The sequence below is a fragment of the Wyeomyia smithii genome, chromosome 1 (genome assembly GCF_029784165.1).
Source record: "Wyeomyia smithii strain HCP4-BCI-WySm-NY-G18 chromosome 1, ASM2978416v1, whole genome shotgun sequence".
NCBI lineage: Eukaryota > Metazoa > Arthropoda > Insecta > Diptera > Culicidae > Wyeomyia > Wyeomyia smithii.
The window spans coordinates 100,432,938-100,454,525 of NC_073694.1; the positions used below are offsets into that span (position 1 = coordinate 100,432,938).

The following is a 21,588-nucleotide window of genomic DNA, read 5'->3' on the forward strand; positions in this document are numbered from 1 at the left end:
GATTATGCCATAGGTGGCAAAGAACTTCGCGCAGCCTTCTGCTGTGCCACCGGCAAACAAACTGAACCAAAATAAACAAGTTTTGTGTTATAAACAAAACGCCGCCTGTACTTTAGCAGTACTAGATTAGGTTAAGAGATTAGTAGGTAAACTGAGAGTGGAGAAAAGTCTCTCTCTCTCTGAGTTACCGGTAGGGTATATTTAAGTAGTGATGTACGAAAATAAAGTCAGTTAGTCCACGTTAATCTGTGTGTATTAATTCCGCGCCAATTGCGCGTACAGGGTTTTCTGGAGAAAGTCCTGGTAGGTTATACCCAGGATACAGGTATATCCTACACATGTGGTGACAGCGCGTGGTCTTTTCTGCGCCATTAAATCTTTTCTTTAATCTTCGGACGTATCTCGGAAGTCAGACGCGGTCGTAAACTCGGTCGTAGTAATCACGCTAAGGGAGCAAAAAGAAAAAGTAGTGATTTAAATATCTGTGGTTCAGTGAAAAATGAAATAGTTTTTCGGAGTTTTAATCCAAGTAGTGCTCGCGGAGGAAAAAGAGTGTGTTATTTAAAAAAAAAAGGAAAAAAAGAGAACTGAAGAAAAAGTACTTAACGATTTATCGAGGTCAGCAGCTTGGAAAGTAGTGCTGCTAGTGAAAGAGAAAAAAAAAGAAAAACGAAAATCGAGAAAAGACGTTGACAAAAAGTGTTCTCTTTTCTCGCTTTTTGGCATGGAAGTGAACTGAGTTGGTGGCAAACCCAAGCGAGTGACATTCGTATGCGGGGAAAAGGTGCTGTGTTTTGCTGCTGAAGACGACTTGTAAAGTGCGATCGTTTTTTTTTTTCATGTAAGTGTCAGTTTCGACGTTGGCAGATATTCGATATAGTGAATTGTCGTATTAAGAAGGTGCCGAAGTTACGTAGTGGAAATTGAAGTCAACAACGATGACCGGCCCTGTGTCAAGGATACTCGGGTGAGTGAGTCATTTCCTTTTTTATTATGCGGCATATTGCAAAAGCAGAATAGGTGTTAGACGGTTATGACCATAAATGTCAAGATTAAAAGAGCTTAAGGATTATGTCTACCAGGAGTACCATAATCTGAGCAATAACATAAACAGGCCGAGAACGCGGGCGGCAGTCGCTAATAGAAGAAAATTATTAAGCGACGCTGTAAACGACTTTTCGGAAATTTTAAAAGAGTATGAAAATTCGAATTTAACGCCAGAACATTGGAATAGATTAACAGATCAGTACACACTTGTTCAATCGAAAGTGTGTCTGGCATTGAAAATCTTAAATAACTCGGCGATTGTTCCTGAGCCAAACAGAAATAGAAGATTATCAGAAAATTGTCTTGAGTTTGAGACATCAGATCTTGCAGAAGATCAGTTGGCGAACTTAGAGCGATCGGTGATTTTTGAAGATCCCCCGCTTTCATCGACCCTTGTAGAAACTCAGGAATCAGGGGAGGAGAAGCACGACGGAGAGCGCGGAAACCGCGCAAGCGCACTTGAACAATTAGAAAAATTAGAAGAAGAATTTGTTAAAAAAAGCCTCCAAATCAGCGAGGTAGAAATTCAAGACACACCCAGTTTTGGGGATCATATCGAAAATTTAAAAAACATATTCTGTAGAAGCAGTTTTATTATTGGGAAACAACTAAATAAAATAAATATGAGCCGAGCGGCAGATTACGTTTTCCCGAAGGCGGATGCACTGCAATGCATCCCAGAATTCAGGGGACACAAAGATGAACTGGAAGCGTTCCTATACCATGTTCAGCATTTCGCAGACGAAATCCCAGAAAACGGGTCACACAGTGCACTAATTTATGTAGTCCTACTAAAACTAAAAGGCAAAGCAGCGGCAGTTTTGCCTCGGATCAAGGCGGAGAGCTGGCCAGAGGTCAAACGCAACTTAATCAAAGAATTCGGTTCCATTGAGAACATCGAGTCGGTAATAAAACGGATCGAAACGCTACGACAGGAACCGAGCGAAGATTACAGCGCATATAAAAGGAGAACGATTGAGATGAATGCGTATCAGGTGAACGGACAAGGGAGTTGTCAACCCAGTATGAATGGAAGTGCGAAATTTTTTCTTTTATTTTCTAACCTTCTTATCTTTCAGGAATCACTAGCAACAGGTAGACGCACCTTCGAAGGGTAGGGAGAGAGGTATTATGCAGACTACTGCATATCAGGCGAAGTGTAAGTAGAACGTAAGTATGACGGACTGAGACAGCAGTATCATAATTAAAGTGGCCTACAGAGTTTTTGTAAATCGGATAAAAGAATTGTAAATCCGATTAAAGAAAAGAAAGAGTTGCTATGAGAAAGAGAAATGTTTTAATGAAAAGAAAAAGAGCCACGACGGGCAACAGAGGTTGACAAAAAACAAAAACACACCTAATGAAAAGAAAAAGAGCCACGACGGGCAACAGAGGTTGACAAAGAAAAAAAAACGCACAAGAATTAGAAAAAGATTTTTTTTTTGTAAATCGGATTGAGTTCAAGTGAAAAAAAATAATTGTGAAGTAAAAATTCGTTGAGAATGAATAATGTAGACGTTGATTAACCAATAGCATCCGATATAATCAAGAGAAAAATATATTGTACACTTTAGTAGGAAAAGAAAAATTATGTTAACCGAAGAAAAAGAAAAACGGGCATAGTGTTTAAGTAGAAGATTAGAAGATATAATAGAACATAAGAGCCCGTACGCTTGTGAAATTAATTTTAAACAGCAAGTGGAAAAAATTAACGAAAAAAAAAATTGATGAAAAAATGGCAAAAAAATATATGCACCACTTGCTAAGTAGGGCAGCTAGCATCTAAGAATTGACAATGAGACGAGTTCCCGATCGCCGAAGACGACTGAGGTTAATACAAAGGCTGCTGAGATGGGGCATACCATGATGCCCAGTACAGCGCGAAAAGGAAAGCAGACGGTTGCGTGGGGAGTCGAACGGCGGGTGTCTATGGTGAAAGATGGAGTGAACAATCCAACCAGCCGTAGCTACGATTTGGCAGGCTTCGTACCTGTTCGCATCCTGAACAATAACAGTACACATAAGAGCGTTTCACTGTTAGGGCATTTTGTAAGCCTATCGCGTGACGATTACGCGATCATTGTGTTGGAAAAGACGGCCTTCACTGAGGGGCAGCTGAAAAATCATAAGCGTCATCAAACGAGCACGGTGACGAAAGCTAATTCTGACGACGTCACGACGAACTTGTCGGAAGAACAGTGAAAGTGTGCAAAGTAGTGCAACTGGTGTTATAGCAGCCGTCGAAAGAAGTTTTTCCTCATCCACGTCCCAACTGAGGACGGAATTTGTTAATGATACCTACGGAAATTTTTTGTGCGTTGCTGATCCGGAAGTAAATCAAATCAAGGTGACAATCATATATCCCGCTACTGAGAGGCATACTGTGAAATTTTCCACCCAAAAAAGATATTTGGTGGAAGAAACTGCCCAAGATTATGAAACCGTGACATTGCCTCATATACAAAAGGAGCAGCTAAGCTTAGAGTGGTTTTACAATATACTAGAGCATCGGAAAGAGAATGATCGCATAGTTTTTGAGGATCCGTCAGAGGAAATTGGCTTCATATTGTTGCCGGATTTAGAATGGGATGGTAAAACATTGGAACAACTTTATCTACTCGCTTTAGTGCGCCAGCGAGGTATCAAGTCATTGCGGGATCTAAACGCTACTCATTTACCATTGCTGAAAAATATTCAAACACGTGGCATTGAAGCAATTAAAACACGTTACGGAATTAACGCTGATCAACTACGAATCTACATTCACTATCAACCCACATTTCACCACCCACACGTGCATTTCCCATATCTGAAGCACGACCCACCGGGTATTTATTGCGAGAAAAGTCACCTTCTAACATCGGTTATTGGGAATATCGAACTGCTACCAGACCATTACCGGAAAGTGACACTCTCTTGCGTTTTAAGTGAAACTGATAAATTGAACGTCAAATTTGAGGCACCAAAGAGCAAACTGAATGAACCAGATGACACTACAACCAACCGATGAGAACCTATACTGCCAGACGCACCCTTTCGTTTCAAACCCCCTGCAACCCGGCACTTGAACACGACAGCTAAACAGCAGATATCTTCACGACGCAGTGCATCAGGCGAGCAAGCAATTGTTAATTTTAAATAAGGAAAATGTCATGTATGATAATGTAAACTCAAACGGTGCTACAGTTTTGAAAAACAAAATTTAATTGGCCAGAGGAAAAAAAAAGCATATTATAAAAAACAACGGTGTATATAGTTGTATAAAAACGCGAGAATAATTGTAATAAAAAAGAAAAAAAAACACACCTATCGGCCGTCAGGACGGACCGTGTGACCATTGTCTCTTCTAGATAATGGCCAACTAGGCGGGGTGGCAGATGTGACGTCACACCCTGCGAAGAACCCAATGCTCCGTCACAAGCCTTATAATTAAAGTTTAATTTTGTTCCTAAGAGGGCATAGCCTTCTGCTATGCTTTAGTCAGGCGAAACATTTGGTTCCCTTGACAGAGGACCACGTTCCTAAGAGGGCATAGCCTTCTGCTATGCTTTAGTCAGGCGAAACATTTGGTTCCCTTGACAGAGGACCACGAACGGCTCTGTCAACACTCTATGTATCAACAGATTATGCCATAGGTGGCAAAGAACTTCGCGCAGCCCTCTGCTGTGCCACCGGCAAACAAACTGAACCAAAATAAACAAGTTTTGTGTTATAAACAAAACGCCGCCTGTACTTTAGCAGTACTAGATAAGGTTAAGAGATTAGTAGGTAAACAGAGAGTGGAGAAAAGTCTCTCTCTCTCTGAGTTACCGGTAGGGTATATTTAAGTAGTGATGTACGAAAATAAAGTCAGTTAGTCCACGTTAATCTGTGTGTATTAATTCCGCGCCAATTGCGCGTACAGGGTTTTCTGGAGAAAGTCCTGGTAGGTTATACCCAGGATACAGGTATACTGTTCATGACAACTTTTTTACTTAGTATATCACCGTTCATATATCCTGGAACCTTGACGTTGAATTGAAACAGAGAAATCTGCAGAAAAATTCCATCCGCCACGTATTTTCAACGCAGTAGCCGTTTTTTCAATTATAAACGAAAGGTCAGTTGACAAACCGGTGTGCAATTTGGCTAATATCCATACGATGTGAATTATATCGTGCTCGTTGGTGATAAAAATGGGTTTAAATTTAATAAAACAACATGGAAGCACAAGTGAGGATGAAAAGGACGACGAGACAATTGTTACGTGCAACAATGTAACAATGTAACAAAAATATCATTAATTCATAATAATCTCACAATCCACTTTCCTATTTTTTCTCATCAAATCCAAAATGAAATCTGAATCTTCTCTTTATTAGTATTATTCCTAATCAAAGAGCGAAATAGCATTTTTAGAAATGTAAAGATTTATGACAGAAGGAAACAGTCACACGTTACAATCATTGGGTTTCGCAGCGCAACAAATAAATTCTTGTAGCATCAAATATTCTTCGTGAAAAAGTCAAATGCATCAAGGGCCTTACGATCGCATACCTGTCGCCAGTAATCACCAGGCTACAACACACTTTCGAAAGTTAGACGAAACACAGTACAGTAATAATACACTTGTTCGTGAACATGCCACAGGTTGAAACATATTGGATATTAGCCAACTTCTCAATTATTTTGAATATTAGCCAAAATTGTTTCACATTTGCTGCCTTCCCAAATGCATTTTTTGACAATCGGCTTCCGTAGGGACCTTTTTTAGGGTGTGTACCATCACGAGAAACTGTTTTCTCGATTTTGGTAAAAATGGCATATTAGCCAATTTTTGAATTATGGGCAGTAATCTAGATGAGTCCACTGGCTTTGGTGTTTTCCACGAAAACTTTACCGCCTCCTACAAACTCGATGCTCCTGCTTCCGTGTACGTCGCAGAACTAGCTGCTATTCAGTACTCCCTTAAGATCATTGAAACCCTACCCATAGACCACTACTTCATCTTTACAGACAGTCTCAGTGCCATTGAGGCTCTGCGATCGATGAAGACTGTGAAGCACACCCCGTATTTCCTGGGGAAAATTCGGCGGTTTTTAAGTGCTTCAACAGATAAAAATTACCGGGTTACCTTAGCGTGGGTCCCTTCTCATTGTTCCATTCCGGGCAATGAGAAGGCTGAAGCTTTAGCTACGGTGGGTGCTATTGATGGCGATATTTATGTAATCACTGCGTTTGTGGCGATGGCTACCATGATATCGAGCATGTTGTTTGGTCGTGTGCCGAATTCTGTGGTGTTAGGTCTGAGCTTATAGAATCCCTTCGGGCCCGAGGAAAACAACCGAACGTACCCGTTAGAGACATACTGGGGAGCAGTGATCTCCAGTACATGACACAGATATACGGGTTTATAAAAAATGTTGGCATTAAAAATTTGAATCTCTTTGCCTTTCTCCTAGAAAGGTATAGCAACCACTTGCAAAACCAAAAGTATAAAAGTGCTCCAAAGGGTCGAATGGCATATATCACTCGACTCAGCTCGACGAGCTGCGCATTATCTGTATATATATATATGTGTGTGTATGTGCAGATTTTCATTATCACTCACTTTTCTCAGAGATGGCTGGACCGATTTTCATGAAATTAATTGCAAATGAAAGGTCTTGCTGTCCCATAAGACCCTAACAAATTTCATTGTAATCGGATTTATAGTTTAGAGGTATGTATATAAATGTAAAAATAATGAAACATTATTATTTCAAAAACTACACAACCGATTTGAAGAAAATTGATTTCAAATGAACGTGCTACCTGAAATACCCTTAACTTTTGAATTTCATAAAGATTGAACTTGTGGTTCAAAAGTTATAAAAAGAAACGTGTTCTGACGACTGTTTAATCTCACTCATGTTTCTCAGAGATGGCTGAACCGATTTTCATAAAATCAGTGTCAAATGGAAGGTTTAGTTGCCTTATAAGATCCTATTGATTTGTATTGCAATCGGACTATTACTGTTATGTTCGAAAATGTGAAATCTAGCTATGAAAAGGAACATATTCCGACGACTACTTGGACTCACTCACTTTTCTCAGAGATGGCTGACTCGATTTCAACGGAATTAGTGTCAATTAATAAGTCTAGCTGCCTCATAACACCCTTTTGAATTTTACTGTAATCGAACTGTAACTTCGTCTGTAATGTACCGAAATGTGAAAATCACGAAACTTCATTATCTCAGAAACTACACAATCGATTTGATTAATGTTATTATCAGATGAGCGGTCTAGTTAAGGGTTAACTGATGAATTATGATTGAACACGTGGTTTCAAAGTTTGGCTGCCCTATGCGTTCCCATTTCATTTGATTTTAATCGAACTTAAGTAACCGTTTTGTATTAAATTGTTAGTAAAACAACGAAAGTCTATTACCTCAATGTTTACATGACTTATTTGAACATTACTAGTGTCATACGAACGAATCGTCTCTCGAACTTACAAATAACAAACTTCATAACAATTTGATATGTGGCTCAAAAGTTATGGAAAGAAAAGAAATTCAAAGACTATTTAAAACTATACCTGCTTTGATCGATATATTCGTAGCGTATTCAGGGCCGTTTTTGTAGGAAAACTGTTAACTGGCGAAATTGACGCTCCAAACATCCTTTCTTAAATTAACATAAATGGGCCCTATAGAAATTTAAGAATGCGAAACTTTCTGCGTCTCTCATTTCATCGTACAGAATATGGTCAAAACGAATCCATCAGGGCGATATGTGACGTATTTAATAATGTATTTGACTCATTTGACTTCATTTGATTTTCTGTCAGAGCTAAGTTAAGTAGTTTCATGTGTCATCTGTAATCATAGTATGTTGTATTGTTGTTAGACTTAATTTAAAGCATGTTAATACTCGATCAAAAGATGGTGGGGTTTTTACGCGCATTTGGGTGTTTCGCAAGGAATTTCCCAAATGGGCTTTTCCCCACCCTCCTCTAAATTGCATTAAGACCAAAAAGGTCAGATGATATAATTAAATGAATATAAATACAAATACAAATATGTGGCCTCAACATAATTTAAATGTGGTATCGTACTATTTGAACGTTCCAAATTCATTGATTCCTTGCGATGTGTTCAAAGTCTGCAAATGCACGACGAATCGGCCATAGGATAATATCAAAGTCAAATAACAAATCGTTTAAAATGATTGGTTTTATCGAAATGACAACATTCTCGACTTTCCACAAACTAAACATCATCTCGATTACGGAAATATCCATTTAGAGTATTATTCGGTCATTTTCGACTCTTTCCTAGAAGTTGCCATTTAGCAATTCAAAATGTACCTGAGATCAATTGTTAGCTCACTGCATCATTCTGTTTCCAGAGATACTCTGATTGGATGGTATTTGGTTATTTTAAGCTGTTTTTCACAAACCGGAAGTCGCCATCTTGGATTTCAAAATGGTGTTTAGAAAAATTTTTGGCCTCTGAGCGTCATTCTGGCTGAATGTTTTTAGAAGTAACAAATATGTCCATAATGGTTCGACGCCCATCTGGAAGTACATGTTCCTGGAAAACAACCGAAAATGATAGAATAATGCCCAATACCGGAAGTCGCCATCTTAGAATTAAAAATGGTATCTGTGGTTTATTTTAGCTCCTGTGTATCATTCTAGATCCGGATATTGTTATATTGGGGGGAAATCGGCCATTTTTTGGCTGTTTTCTAGAAACCGGAAGTTGCCGTCTTACAATCCAAAATGTTGCCTGAGGTCGATTTTGGAACATATTTGTTACCTCTAAAAACATTCAAAATTTGGTTCCATTAAGTTGGTTAGCTCTCGAGATGTGCAGAAATTTGTGTTTCATTTGTATGGAACCCCTCCCATCCAGAAAAGGGAGGGGTGTGGACCCATTTGTTACTCCTAAAAACATCCACATGATAAATTTGGTTCCCTTTACTCGGTTCGTTCTCGAGATGTGCAGAAATTTGTGTTTCATTTGTATGAAACCCCTCCTTTTCAGAAAAGGGAGGGGCGTTCAACTATTATGGACATATTTGTTACCTCTTAAAACATCCACATGCCATATTCGGTTTAATTTGCTTGGTTTGTTTTTGAGTTGTGCAGAAATTTATGTTTCATTTGTATGGGACATTTGTATTCCAGAAGAGGGAGGGGTTTCAAACTATCATAGGAACCTTTATCGGCACCAAAAACCCCTACTTGCAAATTTTCACGTCGATCGGTTCGGTAGTTTTTGAGCCTATATGGATCAGACAGACAGACAGACCGGACTGCATTTTTCACCCAATTTTCGTGAAATTTCGGTTTTCGAATTTTTTTTTATGCCAAATGACTTAAAACGCATGAAACGTCGAGAATTGGTGTCATCTGAAAAAGTTTTTTTTTGCAAAAATCGACTCTCTGAGACTTAGTCGTTTTTTTCAATTGTGGAAGGCGGAGTTCAAAATGTTTAGAATTTATCTTTTGAAATTGATCACTAGTCTCTCGAAACAGCCTGTATAATGATATACACTATAACTAGCATAGAATACATTATATTTCATTAGGGTGATTCATTTGTTCGACATAGGGTGGTTCATAATATTGTGTAAAAATGAGTATAAAATGAAAAAAAGAATATTTTTCACTTAATGCCAATCGAAAAATTCCTGAAAATACTATATTTGTTATATCATTGTCGTTAGGGTGGCAAAGTTGAATTGGAAAAAATACCATGTAAAATGGCAAGATATTACAAAACAAATTTACAAAATGTTTCAAAAAACTACTCTGTGCAAAAAAATATTATCGCCACCAAAATTAAGATTGTGTCTCACGGAAAATGTTTGAATATCTGAAAAATGTTTTCGATTCCAAGTGTCTTAAAAGTACATGAAACGGTGGAAACTGATGGAATAGGTTTTTTTATTTTGTTTGAAAAATCTACTCTCTAGGACACTTTTACTTGTTCTTTCGAATGTTATATCAGACAATTTATTTGTTTCATTTACCACAATAATGTCTCTGCCAACACTTGATCGAACACACAATTCTCTGGCTTATATAATCGGACAATAGACTGTATCGATTTTGTTCAGTGATAATGAGAGTATAGGGATCTCGATCAGATACGCCACACAATTGACTACACTGAAATAATCTCACCTGTTCATACTATATGGGAGTGTTATAAATTTGCACTATTGGAACTTCCAATCAAAACGATGTGATCGAAAATGTGTCATGTATTCTTCATAGGATCGTCTGATAAAAACTAAACAACATATAATCCATTAGACTCATTGGAAATGCCATAATTTATATCTTGACATACAATAACAATTTCATAGGAAAATCTCATGCATTCCTTGTTATTATCCTATAGAAATAACTCCACTAAAGGGACTGTTTCTTTCATATGATATGTACATGAAAACAAATCGAAGTGTTTGTTTATGAAAGATACAAGAATTTATTATAAAAATAATATTTATTTTAACAAATTTGTACTTGGTTGTTGACTGTGAAACGGCAATCCTTTAAATTAAGGCAAAAATGAATTACGTCGGTCAGTGGCGGTAACAACTTTTGATTGATTTTTCTACCGAATTCCTGACAAATGAATAATAAAAAAGAAATTATCGGTTCAACGTTGGCCACTTGATCCCAGTTCCAATGGTCTGTTCGTTGTTTGCCCTACGATTTGATAAGTGCCAATTTCTTCGGTGTGATCTATAGTTGTGAATATCTATGTAAGTTTAAACTCAAATGAAGTATAGAAAAACAACTTACCCATTGGAGATAATCAAATATCCTTCCATACGCCCAAAAAGACGCCGTCTGTTCGTGGTGTAGCCATTTTGAATAACTATCTGGATTATTCGGTACCAAATCCAAACGTCAAAACAAAACTTCACAAGTAAACTGACAAGAAGTCCACAGTCACGGAGACGTGTGTTTTTGATTGGATTTATCAATAAGATTTATATGTTGGTTTCGAAACATGGCGGTTTTATATATCTACTTTATGAAAAGTATTCCGCAATATTGCCGGTAAATTTAAATTTTTGCGACACATGTCAGACGTAAATGAATATCAAATAAAATGGATGTGAAAATCCGATAATAATTATTTCATTGTGCGATTCGTAAAAATTATTGTATCACATTTAATTTGCAAATGGATTTCTAATGGAATCATATAAAATTAAGAGATCTTTTGGTACGTTAAATTCATTAGACAAATTTAATAGAGAATATATGTCGACTTGTTTCAGTGTAGTTGTTTCTGGGTTTGCGTCGTTTAGACAGTTCGACCATACATTATCTGTCAAGTTTCCATCATCAGAACGTGAACGTGCCCATTGGCTGAAACTTTGCATAGTCGTTTTTATAAGCAAAAGATGCCATTTTGTGCTATTGGTTTAATTTTTTGATACACAACTCATTTTGGAAAAGCTATTGAAATTTGCTTTTACGGATAGGTATTGATGATTACCAATATTTTTAGAGCCAACACGGTTCGTTTGAGCGGTGTGACGTCTTCGGCAAAGTTGTAGATAAAGTTTTGTCTTTCAAAAAAATGTACACTCTAAAATCAAATTATTAATTTTTTGAAAATATATTAAACGACTGTTGAAAATTAGTTATCCAAAACAGCCCATTTAGAAAAAACTGAGTTTTTTTTTTATAAAAACTACGAAAGATTACCTGAACAACGAAACCGGTCATGGAGAGTTCAGAAAAAAAGTTAGAATCTTTTTTCAATTTCTAGGTTGGGTTTCGGCTGCGCAGTCTGTCACGGATTCAAAACGGGTGTTTTCTACTGCCCGACGTTTCGGCCAGGGGTTTTGGCCTTTTCAAGGGAAACTATTAAAAAACATTTATTATAAAACTATTTTTTTGAAGAACAATGTAATGGGGACTCACTAGATTATCGTTTTTTTGTCAAAGTGTCTGTTTTCTGTGGAATAGCATTGTTGAGTTTAATCGCCTATCTGCATCTAAATTGATCAAATTTTAAAACTGTTTTACAAACTAAACTAATTTGAAAATTCACAATAATTAAATTCTTAATTGTTTAATTTTTTTTGTATCAAACTATTGTACACTAATCACTGCCGTACCGCACTGCACTATCTATACTGTATACTTTTTTGCAATTTGTTTCGTTAAGTTTTGAGTACTTTTTTTTTCTTCACAATAGGGTTTGAGTACTAGCTTTGACAGTTATGGGATTTGTTCTCTTCTCATTCTGTTTCGTTGCGAAATGGTGTTTTCGATGGTGCGGAGTAACTCAGCGTAAGTGGTACTCAGCTGGTCTACATCCGTACGATGATTGGCGGTGTTTGTAGTGTTTGTAATGTGGTATATCTCCAGTATTGGCAAAGCTGTGGCTCGTTGGGTGTAGTCTAATATCGTCGTTTTGGTTAGATCGAAATTGCGTTGTAGTTGGATGGCGTGTTGATTGAGTTCAGTTTTGAATCTGTGACAGACTGCGTAGCCGAAACCCAACCGAGAAGTTAAAAATTTCCAGTCGTACTACACTTAATTTTTTTTAATTTATTTTTTTTCACAGGGTTTTTGGAAGAAAAAAAATATTATTTACAACTATGCTAATCAAATAAACTGTTTTGACTTTAAAAATATACTTAATTCCTCATAGAGTGCTCTATTGGAAATTAAAAATATGTTACAGTCGAAAGGGTTTGTTTGATTGGCATAGTGTCTTCGGCAAAGTTGTAGATAATATTTTGTCTTTCCAATAGAAAAAGAAAAAAACCTAAATTAATCCACCTAGCAGTCAGATCCAGCCTTTCTCATTCAAACTTTTATTTGTAAAATAGATTTACATGAACGCTTCAATCCAATATATATTCAATGTTTAGGTTCTAAAATATTGATGTTGTAATCTATACTTATAAAAATGCAGTCCGGTCTGTCTGTCTGTCTAATCCATATAACAAATAAAACACAAATTTCTGCACATTTCGAGAACTAAGCAATTAAATGGAATCAAATTTGTCAGGTAAATGTTTTTAGTGGTAAAAAATATGTCCATAATCTTTTGACACCCCTCCTACTTTTGGAAGGGAGGGGTGCCATACAAATGAAACACAAATTTCTGCACATCTCGAGAACTAACCGAGTAAATGGAACCAAATTTAGCATGTGGATGTTTTTACTTACTTTACTTACTTACTTTCAAGGCGACAGACCGATTATCGATCCAGTGCCGAATCCAGAACACGTCGCCATGTCCCTCGGAAGAATCAGTGTTTTTTAGAGTACCAGTTTAGTACGGATTCACAGACTGCGGGACCTTAGCTGGTTACGTAATCCGTAAAAGGCCCTGTTTGCGACGGTATTTTTAATACTGGACTTTTTAAGGTTATTATTTTTTTTTTTAAATTAAAGAAACAATTGTTTTTCACTCAACAATAGCAGGCCATGGAACAATTTTCTGTTTTAATGACTTGGACCACATAATAAATCCCATCTGATTAGGGTACAGGTAGTTATCGAAATTGGTGGATACTCTTTTCATACTCTTTTCAATTGTACATTTGAGAGGTTGTCGTCGTAAACTTAATGGCGCAGCAACGCGGGCCGGGTATCAGCTAGTGTAATAATATATTTAAATCTCGTCCGCATAGCACTCAGACAGAAACACCGGATTGTAGTTTAGAACAGGAGAGTCTGTTGTTAAGAAACTAAATGTAAATTGTTTTATTTGATGATTGTTTTTGGTTAAGTTAAATTATTGTGACCCATGAGCCGTTAATACATATGGGTCGGTCCGTAACAGTCAGTAAGCGGTTCAGAGCCGTTCGGGTGAGCCTGAATTATTGAGTATATCTTTAAAACTGCCAACAACATTCAAAGTATGAAATAAGATATACTTACAAAGTTTTTCACCGATTCTGTTATTAAACCAAGTGATGTGCGAAGTTGCTCTTTCATTCTTGTCATGTCATCTTTTGTAATTGGATAACCAGCGAACGACCGAATTTTATGGATTTGATGATTACATGGGTTATACCAATACTCATTGCTCTCAATAAATCGTGTTTGAACTGTGGAGGCAATGAACAACCAAACGACTACATCACATGCTCCTGGAATTAAATATATGTGCATATATATATATATATATATATATATATATATATATATATATATATATATATATATATATATATATATATATATATATATATATATATATATATATATATATATATATATATATATATATATATATATGGGTCATTCCATACGAAGTGTACATGCCACTTGGACACGACCATCATAGATTTTGCTCAAAGTTGGGGGATTTATTCATCTACTGTCTCTTTGGAAAAATCTCAATTTTTGGTGTAGATTGGAATACCTCCCGCTCTGTAGGACCCCCCTCTTTCTAGCAAAGTGAGGCAATTTTTGTTAAAAATCTCTTTTGTTTTTCTTACAATTCATAGACGTAAGATGTTGGAAAAATACCGATAGACGATTTTTGAAGAAACTAAACCAAGGAATCCAGAAAAAATATAACTTTTGACCCGAAGTGTTGCCAGATAACTTATTTTTGTATTTGAAAACTAAATCTACATTTTTCGGCAAATGCAGCCATTTTTATTTTAAATTTGATAATTTCAACTAGCAACGTTCATCCCGAGGTAATATTTTTTTTACAATTTATTGACGTAAGATACCCGAAAAATAGTAATAGGTGAATTTTGAAGAAAATAAATTAAGAAATCCAGAAAAAATATTGAAAAAAAATATATATATAAAAATTATTGAAAAACTAAACTTGCATTTTTAGGCAAATACAGCTATTTTTTTAATTTGATGGTTCCATCGTATTTATTGGATAATTTTACGTAAGAAACACTTATCACCCCGTGGTAATATGGGCCAATCTCGAGAAATAGCATTTTTACGGAAATAGTTTTAAATATCGTAATTAATTTTTCGTGAAAATGTTATATCTCGAGATTGGCTTATAATACCACAAGGTGATAAGTGTTTCTTACGTAAAATCTTCCGAGAAATACGATGGAACCATCAAATTTAAAAAAAAATCGCTGCATTTGCCGAAAAATGCAAATTTAGCTTTAAAATACAAAAATAATCTATCTGGCAACACTTCCGGTCAAAACCAATACTTTTTTTCTGGATTCTTTTGTTTATTTTCTTTAAAATTCACCTATTACTATTTTTCGGGTATCTTACGTCTAAAAATTGTAAAAAAAAAATAATTACGAAATTTACAACTTTTTTCGTGACAATGTTATATCTCGAGATTGGCTCATATTACCTCGGGATGATAGTTGTTTCTTACGTGAAATTTTCCAAGGAATACGATGTAATCATCAAATTTAAAATTAAGATGGCTGCATTCGCCGAAAAATGTAAAGTTAGTTTTGAATTACAAATTTATTTATAATTTATAATTTATCTGGCAACACTTCTGGTCAAAAGGTATATTTTTTCTGGATTTCTTGGTTTATTTTATTCAAAAATCTTCTATCAGTATTTTTCGGACATCTTACGTCTATGAATTGTAGGAAAAATAAAAATGAGATTTTGAACAAAAAATGCGCGACTCTGCAATAAACAGGCCCCACAGAGCGTGGGGTATTCGTTTATTTTATTTATTTATTTATATCATCTGGCGTAAAGTCTTAATGAATGGTAAAAGAGCCATTAAAAGTTCCTGCAATTAATTAATCTATGTTTAAAAATATGACTAGACTCACCATACTCAAATAAATGCTCTACACTCGTGAAAGTTCTTACACTAAACGCAGCAGGTTCATAAAAACCAAAGTTTGTGCGATGGTATTGGTTTACAAGCATAGAAGAGGGCCTTATCATGCGTTGTGATGCACGAAAATTCATCATGGACAGCAGCTTCAGGGAATCCAGTTCAGAACTCAAAATCTTGGCGATAAATACAGCCTGCTGTAACTTACAGCGGCGGGGAGCTCCGTAGCCGCGAGGTTACAGAGTCCGCTTTGGTAAGCGGGTGGTCGTGGGTTTGAATCTCAGTAGAATCAGACCATTTGGTTGTCAAAGGACCTTAAGCATGGGTTTATTCTCAGGTTCCCCACCACGTACCCTTCCTGCAATCAGGATTCTACAGTACCTCTGTTGACTCTCATTCTAACAAAAATAAGTCCCTATTATAATAAAACTGGTGTGAGTAACATATGAAAGTTCTCTCCAGGGAACTGTAACTAGGCGATATTGGTAGGATGGACAGAGGCTCGGTATAGTAGAGCAGTAAGCTTGAAACGGAGAGGTAATTACACACAAGCACTGATATGAATGATAAGCATATCACTTACTTCAATAGTGTTACTGCTAATAATATTAAGTGCGAAGCAGTGCCTTAGAATATCAATGTTTATTCATGAGTAGATGAATTAAATTAATCTCAGTGTCAGCACATTTATTCTCTGATACAACTCAGTAACCTATGTTCATTGCGACGATGCATGAATATCGTTTCTCATATTCAATGACAAAACAGTGGAATGAATATCAAAGGCCTCGTAATGATATTCAAAGAAGCTTCGGTGATTATCAATCCAAGTAGTGCAAATCTGTTCAGACGCTGTACACTGCCCAGTACAGTATAAATGGTCGACTAAGGTTAATTTTGATTTTCACTATTTTGATATGATTTTCATTTTTGACGATCAAAATATCAACACGAGTGTTAAAGTTTATCTTGTCGATGTTCATCGGTTGTTCGGTATCATGAATATCACCGGTCGCATGGGTAGTATGATTACCAATATGAAGACGGCTGAAAATCGCTGCTTTTGAATATCATGACAGTGAATATTCTCAGCACTGGTGCGGAGTACATAAAACATCTGGGCAATATCACAATAGGTCTAAGCTCTGGTCGCAGTGATGAGTTCACACAGACAAAAAAAACTTACGGCGGCGGTCAAGAGTGTAAAGTCCAAGTAGGCGGAAACGGTCCGTATAGGGTGGTAGGTTGGTAGGATCACGTCAACATAAATCTCTCAGGGCCAGTCGAATGAATCGTCTTTGTACACGCTCAAGGCGCAGGTTCCATGAAAGTTGGTGCGGAGTCCAGACCACACTAACATTTTCAAGTAAGGGGCGCACTAGCGAACAACACAGTGCTTTCATACAGTGAGGGTCCTTGAAGTCACGCGCAACTTTAGCGATGAATTGCCTACTTGCTCTCGAAATAACTGCAGCGCGATGTTCATCAAAAGTAAACTTTCGGTCATGAATAACTCCAAGATCAGTTACGCAATCTACTCTACGCAGCACTTCTCCATCGACAGCATAGTTTAAAATGATTGGCGTTTGAGTGCGATGAAATGTTAATGTTGATGCAGTAGGGGAGAGGGGGGCAGTTTCGAGCACTTTTTCTATCTTGATTTTTAATATTTTTTGTTAACTTTTAAAAAATCTGAATTCACCCCGGCTGTTACTTGGACATGGGAGTATCATATAAGCGTGTTAGTAGTGTGCGTTGATGCGATTTCGATTGATTTATTTGATTTTTTCAAAATTGCTTTTTCGTCCGAATGTGCCCCGTGTATGGGGTAGTTTCGGACAGTCCTGGGGCACATTCGGAAAAAACTTTTCTAGGTTAATAAAAATTTTGTGTTTTTGTGAGACTGAGATCAGATGCATCACAAATCTCGAAACTCCCCCTCCTATTTCGAATTTAATTCATAAAATAAGAACCGAGCAAACTCATAGAGAGGGAAAGGATACAAGAGCTATGCCATTTTCTCGGCAATATTTGATTGGTTCAAAGTGCAATGGCATTCATGATTGTCAAACAACAGCAAATTGGTTCACTTACGCTGCTTTCTGGAATCTTATTCAAGTGTTTCAGAACTTTGAGAAACAATTTTCCAATCGCCTAGGTATATGAGAACTTTAGATCAAATATTTCTCTAGAAATGTTTCTTTCACGCTCGTAAATATTTGTTGATCTGAGTTTTTGAACGAGAAGCTCTGATGTTTCCGTTTTTTAGTTTCTTTGATTTTTCAGGCGACAGAACAAAGTACTTTTTTAATTCCGTAGGTATCAGAAGCGTGTCTCAAAGACATTGTTCCGTTAGGAACTCTCCCCAGCTCATCTTTGTTGATGCTTGCTCTATTGGTTTTCCTATTGTAGTTCCGAACCATTTTTAGGACTGAGAATCAGTCTAAATCAATATTTTTTAATAAACAACAATCAAATTCAAATTTGGTAAGTGTCTGAATGTGCCCCATGAACGATGTCTGAATGTGCCCCACCACCATCCGAAGACAAATCTTAATTTTATCTAATAAAAAAGATCTTTATTTCCCCGTTATTATCACGTCTTTTCATTACATATTAGTTATGACCTAAGGTGGAGTGTTTGAATTTCTAAGTATCTCACAAAGAAATTAGAGAAATACTTACAACTTCAAGCTCAAACGGTTAAAAACATGAATGAAAAATGGCACTGTGTTGTTTTCGTAAGTAATGAACAACCAAGAGCTGTTATACTATATGGTAGCTGTTGGTGGAAGTGCTGCCAACTTACTTATATTTTTTGTTAGGTTGAAAATTGCACCATTCGTTTTTTTAAAGCTCTGTCCGATACCACAAAAGATCAAAATAATGGTCCCAGTGGTCCAAATCTTACAAAAAAAAGCTCTGTCCGAAACTGCCCCCCTTTCCCGTATTTATAATCAGAGAGTTTAGTTCACACCACGTCACAAATGAATTTAAAAGTGATTGTAAACGATAACAATCCTCGATGTTGAGAATCGTCAAGTATATTTTCAAATCATCGGCGTAAACTTATCTGCAACCGATTCCAAGAGCATCAGCGACATCGTTGAAGAAAATAATGAAGAGAAGCGGCCCAAGGTTACTACCTTGTCGAAAAGCTTAGACGCGGCAAACAAATTGGTAAAAAGCACGGCCGGTATTCCATCGGAACCAACAGTGTACGAACATTTGAGTTTATTAGCGGCGGCAGTACCCATATCATGTGTAACTTCGAAGATGTCAAGATCAACAAGACCTGCCGTCACATTCGCAGCGGCGCGAGCAGCATCGTCATTTGAGGCACAATCGGAGGCGAAAACAGAAGAGAAAAACTTCGCAAAAAGTTCGCAAGAACCAGAATCCGAGCAGGATACCATTTCCTCCAAATACGCATCCGTTGGAGTCGAGAAGCATTTCCGTTTGAAGTAACGAAATTCCAAAATTTTTTCGGGTTTCTACGCAGGTCTGTTTGAACTACCAACACGTATGACTTGTAGAGACTTGAGTTCAGCCGTCGATATTCTTCACTTAAACGTTTAAAATCATACCTCGATTCATCTGACCGTAAACGACGGTGTTTGCGCAAGCATGCGTTTCGTTTACGTTTCAAAACTCTCAGACTATGATTACTCCAAGCAGGGGAAGATGGTCGTCTAACAAATGGCAAATTAACTTCAAGCCATGAGTTATCGACCAATCAGTTTGCTTTCTTCAATAAGTAAACTGTTTGAGAGAATTATTCTTAACAGAATGATGTCACACATCAACGAAAATTCAATTTTTGCAGATTAACAGTTTGGATTTCGCCATGGGCATTCCACAACTCATCAATTGCTCAGAGTTACTAATATGATACGAGCTAACAATTCTGAAGGTTATTCCACTGGAGCTGCTCTTTTAGACATAGAAAAAGCATTCGACAGTGTTTGGCATAAAGGTTTGATTGCGAAATTGCAAACTTTTAATTTTCCAATTTTCCTAATCAAATTTTTAAAAAATTATCTTACTGATCGAACTCTGCAGGTTGTCTATCAGAATTCAAAATCTGATAGATTTCCTGTCAGAGCAGGTGTGCCTCAAGATTCAGTCTTGGGTCCAGTCCTGTACAACATATTCACTTCAGATCTTCCTGATTTGCCTCCAGGATGCACAAATTCATTGTTTTGCGATGACACAAGCATTTCCGTAAAAGGAAAAAGTCTTCGTGTCGTATGCGGTCGATTGCAGAAAAGTTTAGATATTTTTGCTTCCTACTCGCAAAAGTGGAAAATCTCTTCCAATACTTCTAAAACTCAAATGATGAAATTGTGAAAGTATATTCAATGAAGGGGGATAAATACAATTTTTTAAATAAATACAGATTTATACCAATATCACTACAATATGTTGAGTTATTAGGGTTCGAATCTAAACTTTTAGACTTTTTAACGCAATTTTCAACTTCCCAGTCAACCACAAATCGTATATCAATGTATGAAAATTATCGCAAATATATCTCAACGAAGTCGAAATCGTAGAACACGCTTTTTATCATGCGCAGAAATTCATCTTTAATTGTATAGCATGGTGGAGTCTTTGCGATTTACGATTGTAGGCTTAGAGTTGTAAGACAGTGTGAAACAAATCACTTTCTATCGGATATAATCGTATATAAATACGTATATCAATGAACTGCATACCGTTATTTCTCAGTACGTATATCGCCTCCAAAATAGTACGTATATGCTGTTTTTGTGCATCAAATGTGAGTTTTTATGATATATATGAGTGCGGATATTGGAGTTAAAACATTATTATACGTATGAAAATGTTGACTGGGTTCACTTCGAATTTGCCACCTGTTTTCTTGATTTGTCATTGAATATACTGTCAAAGTTTTAGTGTATTTGTAGTCTCGATCAACTAGATTTGTTGAGAGAATTCGTTACCGATATTGTTTTTGGCACATTTGGCATGTGCAGTGTAGGATAAATAAAAACGATACACTGTGCCCCAGTGCTGAGCCAAGAAAATTTCCAGCCCGAAAAGATCCTGGACCTGATCAGAAATCGACCCCGATATCACAACCGTGTGAGAGAGCTAATTGATCAACATTGCTAACCAGGTAGCCACGGGTACCAAAAAAATTTTCTAACATAAATAGGCGGCAAATTTCATGTTAAGTTGAAAAATTGCGTGAAAATGTCTAAAAATTCAGATTTTAACTCAAATAACTCAACATGTTCTAGTGATATTGGTACAAATCTGTAAATATTAAAAAAAACTCTGTTTATCCCCTTTCCAAAACTGCTAAAATATTGTAAATCGGTGAGCAAGATCGCGCCAAATGACCTATGGTCGAATATCGACCATTTTTGATTTGAATGAAACTTTGCACATGTATTTGGCTTAGCAAACTGAGCATTTTTCACAGATGGAGAGAATTTTTACACCCATGAGTTACATTCTAAAAGGGCGTATGCCTTTTGGCATAGGTTTTATTCGAAGCATTGTAGCCCAGAAACCGTTGGTTGTATAGAAGAACTCTCTGAGAATGAGTTGCAGGGAATTAAAAATGCACCATAAAAAATATACAGTGTACAAAAAAAAAATTTTTTTACCGAAAAATATTAAAAATAAACATTAAATTTCAATTTAAAAAAAAAAGTTAATTTTTTTTTTATTTTTTTTACAGAAACTTGAGTCCAGGATGGAGAATTGAAAAATAATTTTTTTATGGAAGATTAAGTTTTTTATA

At 36.6% G+C, this 21,588-nt stretch overlaps 2 protein-coding genes across 2 annotated transcripts; both read left to right on the forward strand.

Annotated features, from left to right (window-relative positions):
- The first annotated feature begins 760 nt into the window (after positions 1-760).
- LOC129716989 (uncharacterized) lies at positions 761-2,146 on the forward strand. The gene is made up of 3 exons (XM_055666834.1): positions 761-841; positions 898-2,082; positions 2,127-2,146. Exons 2-3 carry the CDS (start codon positions 1,044-1,046, stop codon positions 2,144-2,146), a joined length of 1,059 nt encoding a protein of 352 aa, XP_055522809.1. The 5' UTR covers positions 761-841; positions 898-1,043.
- Positions 2,147-2,913: 767 nt separating this feature from the next.
- Positions 2,914-4,057, forward strand: LOC129716990 (m7GpppX diphosphatase-like). The gene is made up of 2 exons (XM_055666835.1): positions 2,914-3,131; positions 3,202-4,057. Exons 1-2 carry the CDS (start codon positions 2,914-2,916, stop codon positions 4,055-4,057), a joined length of 1,074 nt encoding a protein of 357 aa, XP_055522810.1.
- Positions 4,058-21,588: the final 17,531 nt, after the last annotated feature.

Bases quoted from the DNA above. Each gene is read 5' to 3' on its own strand.
- LOC129716989 (XM_055666834.1), top strand. From the start codon at position 1,044: ATGTCAAGATTAAAAGAGCTTAAGGATTATGTCTACCAGGAGTACCAT. The intron at 2,083-2,126 runs GTGCGAAATTTT...CTTATCTTTCAG, and splicing joins TCAACCCAGTATGAATGGAA to GAATCACTAGCAACAGGTAG.
- LOC129716990 (XM_055666835.1), top strand. From the start codon at position 2,914: ATGCCCAGTACAGCGCGAAAAGGAAAGCAGACGGTTGCGTGGGGAGTC. The intron at 3,132-3,201 runs GTTGGAAAAGAC...AGCACGGTGACG, and splicing joins GACGATTACGCGATCATTGT to AAAGCTAATTCTGACGACGT.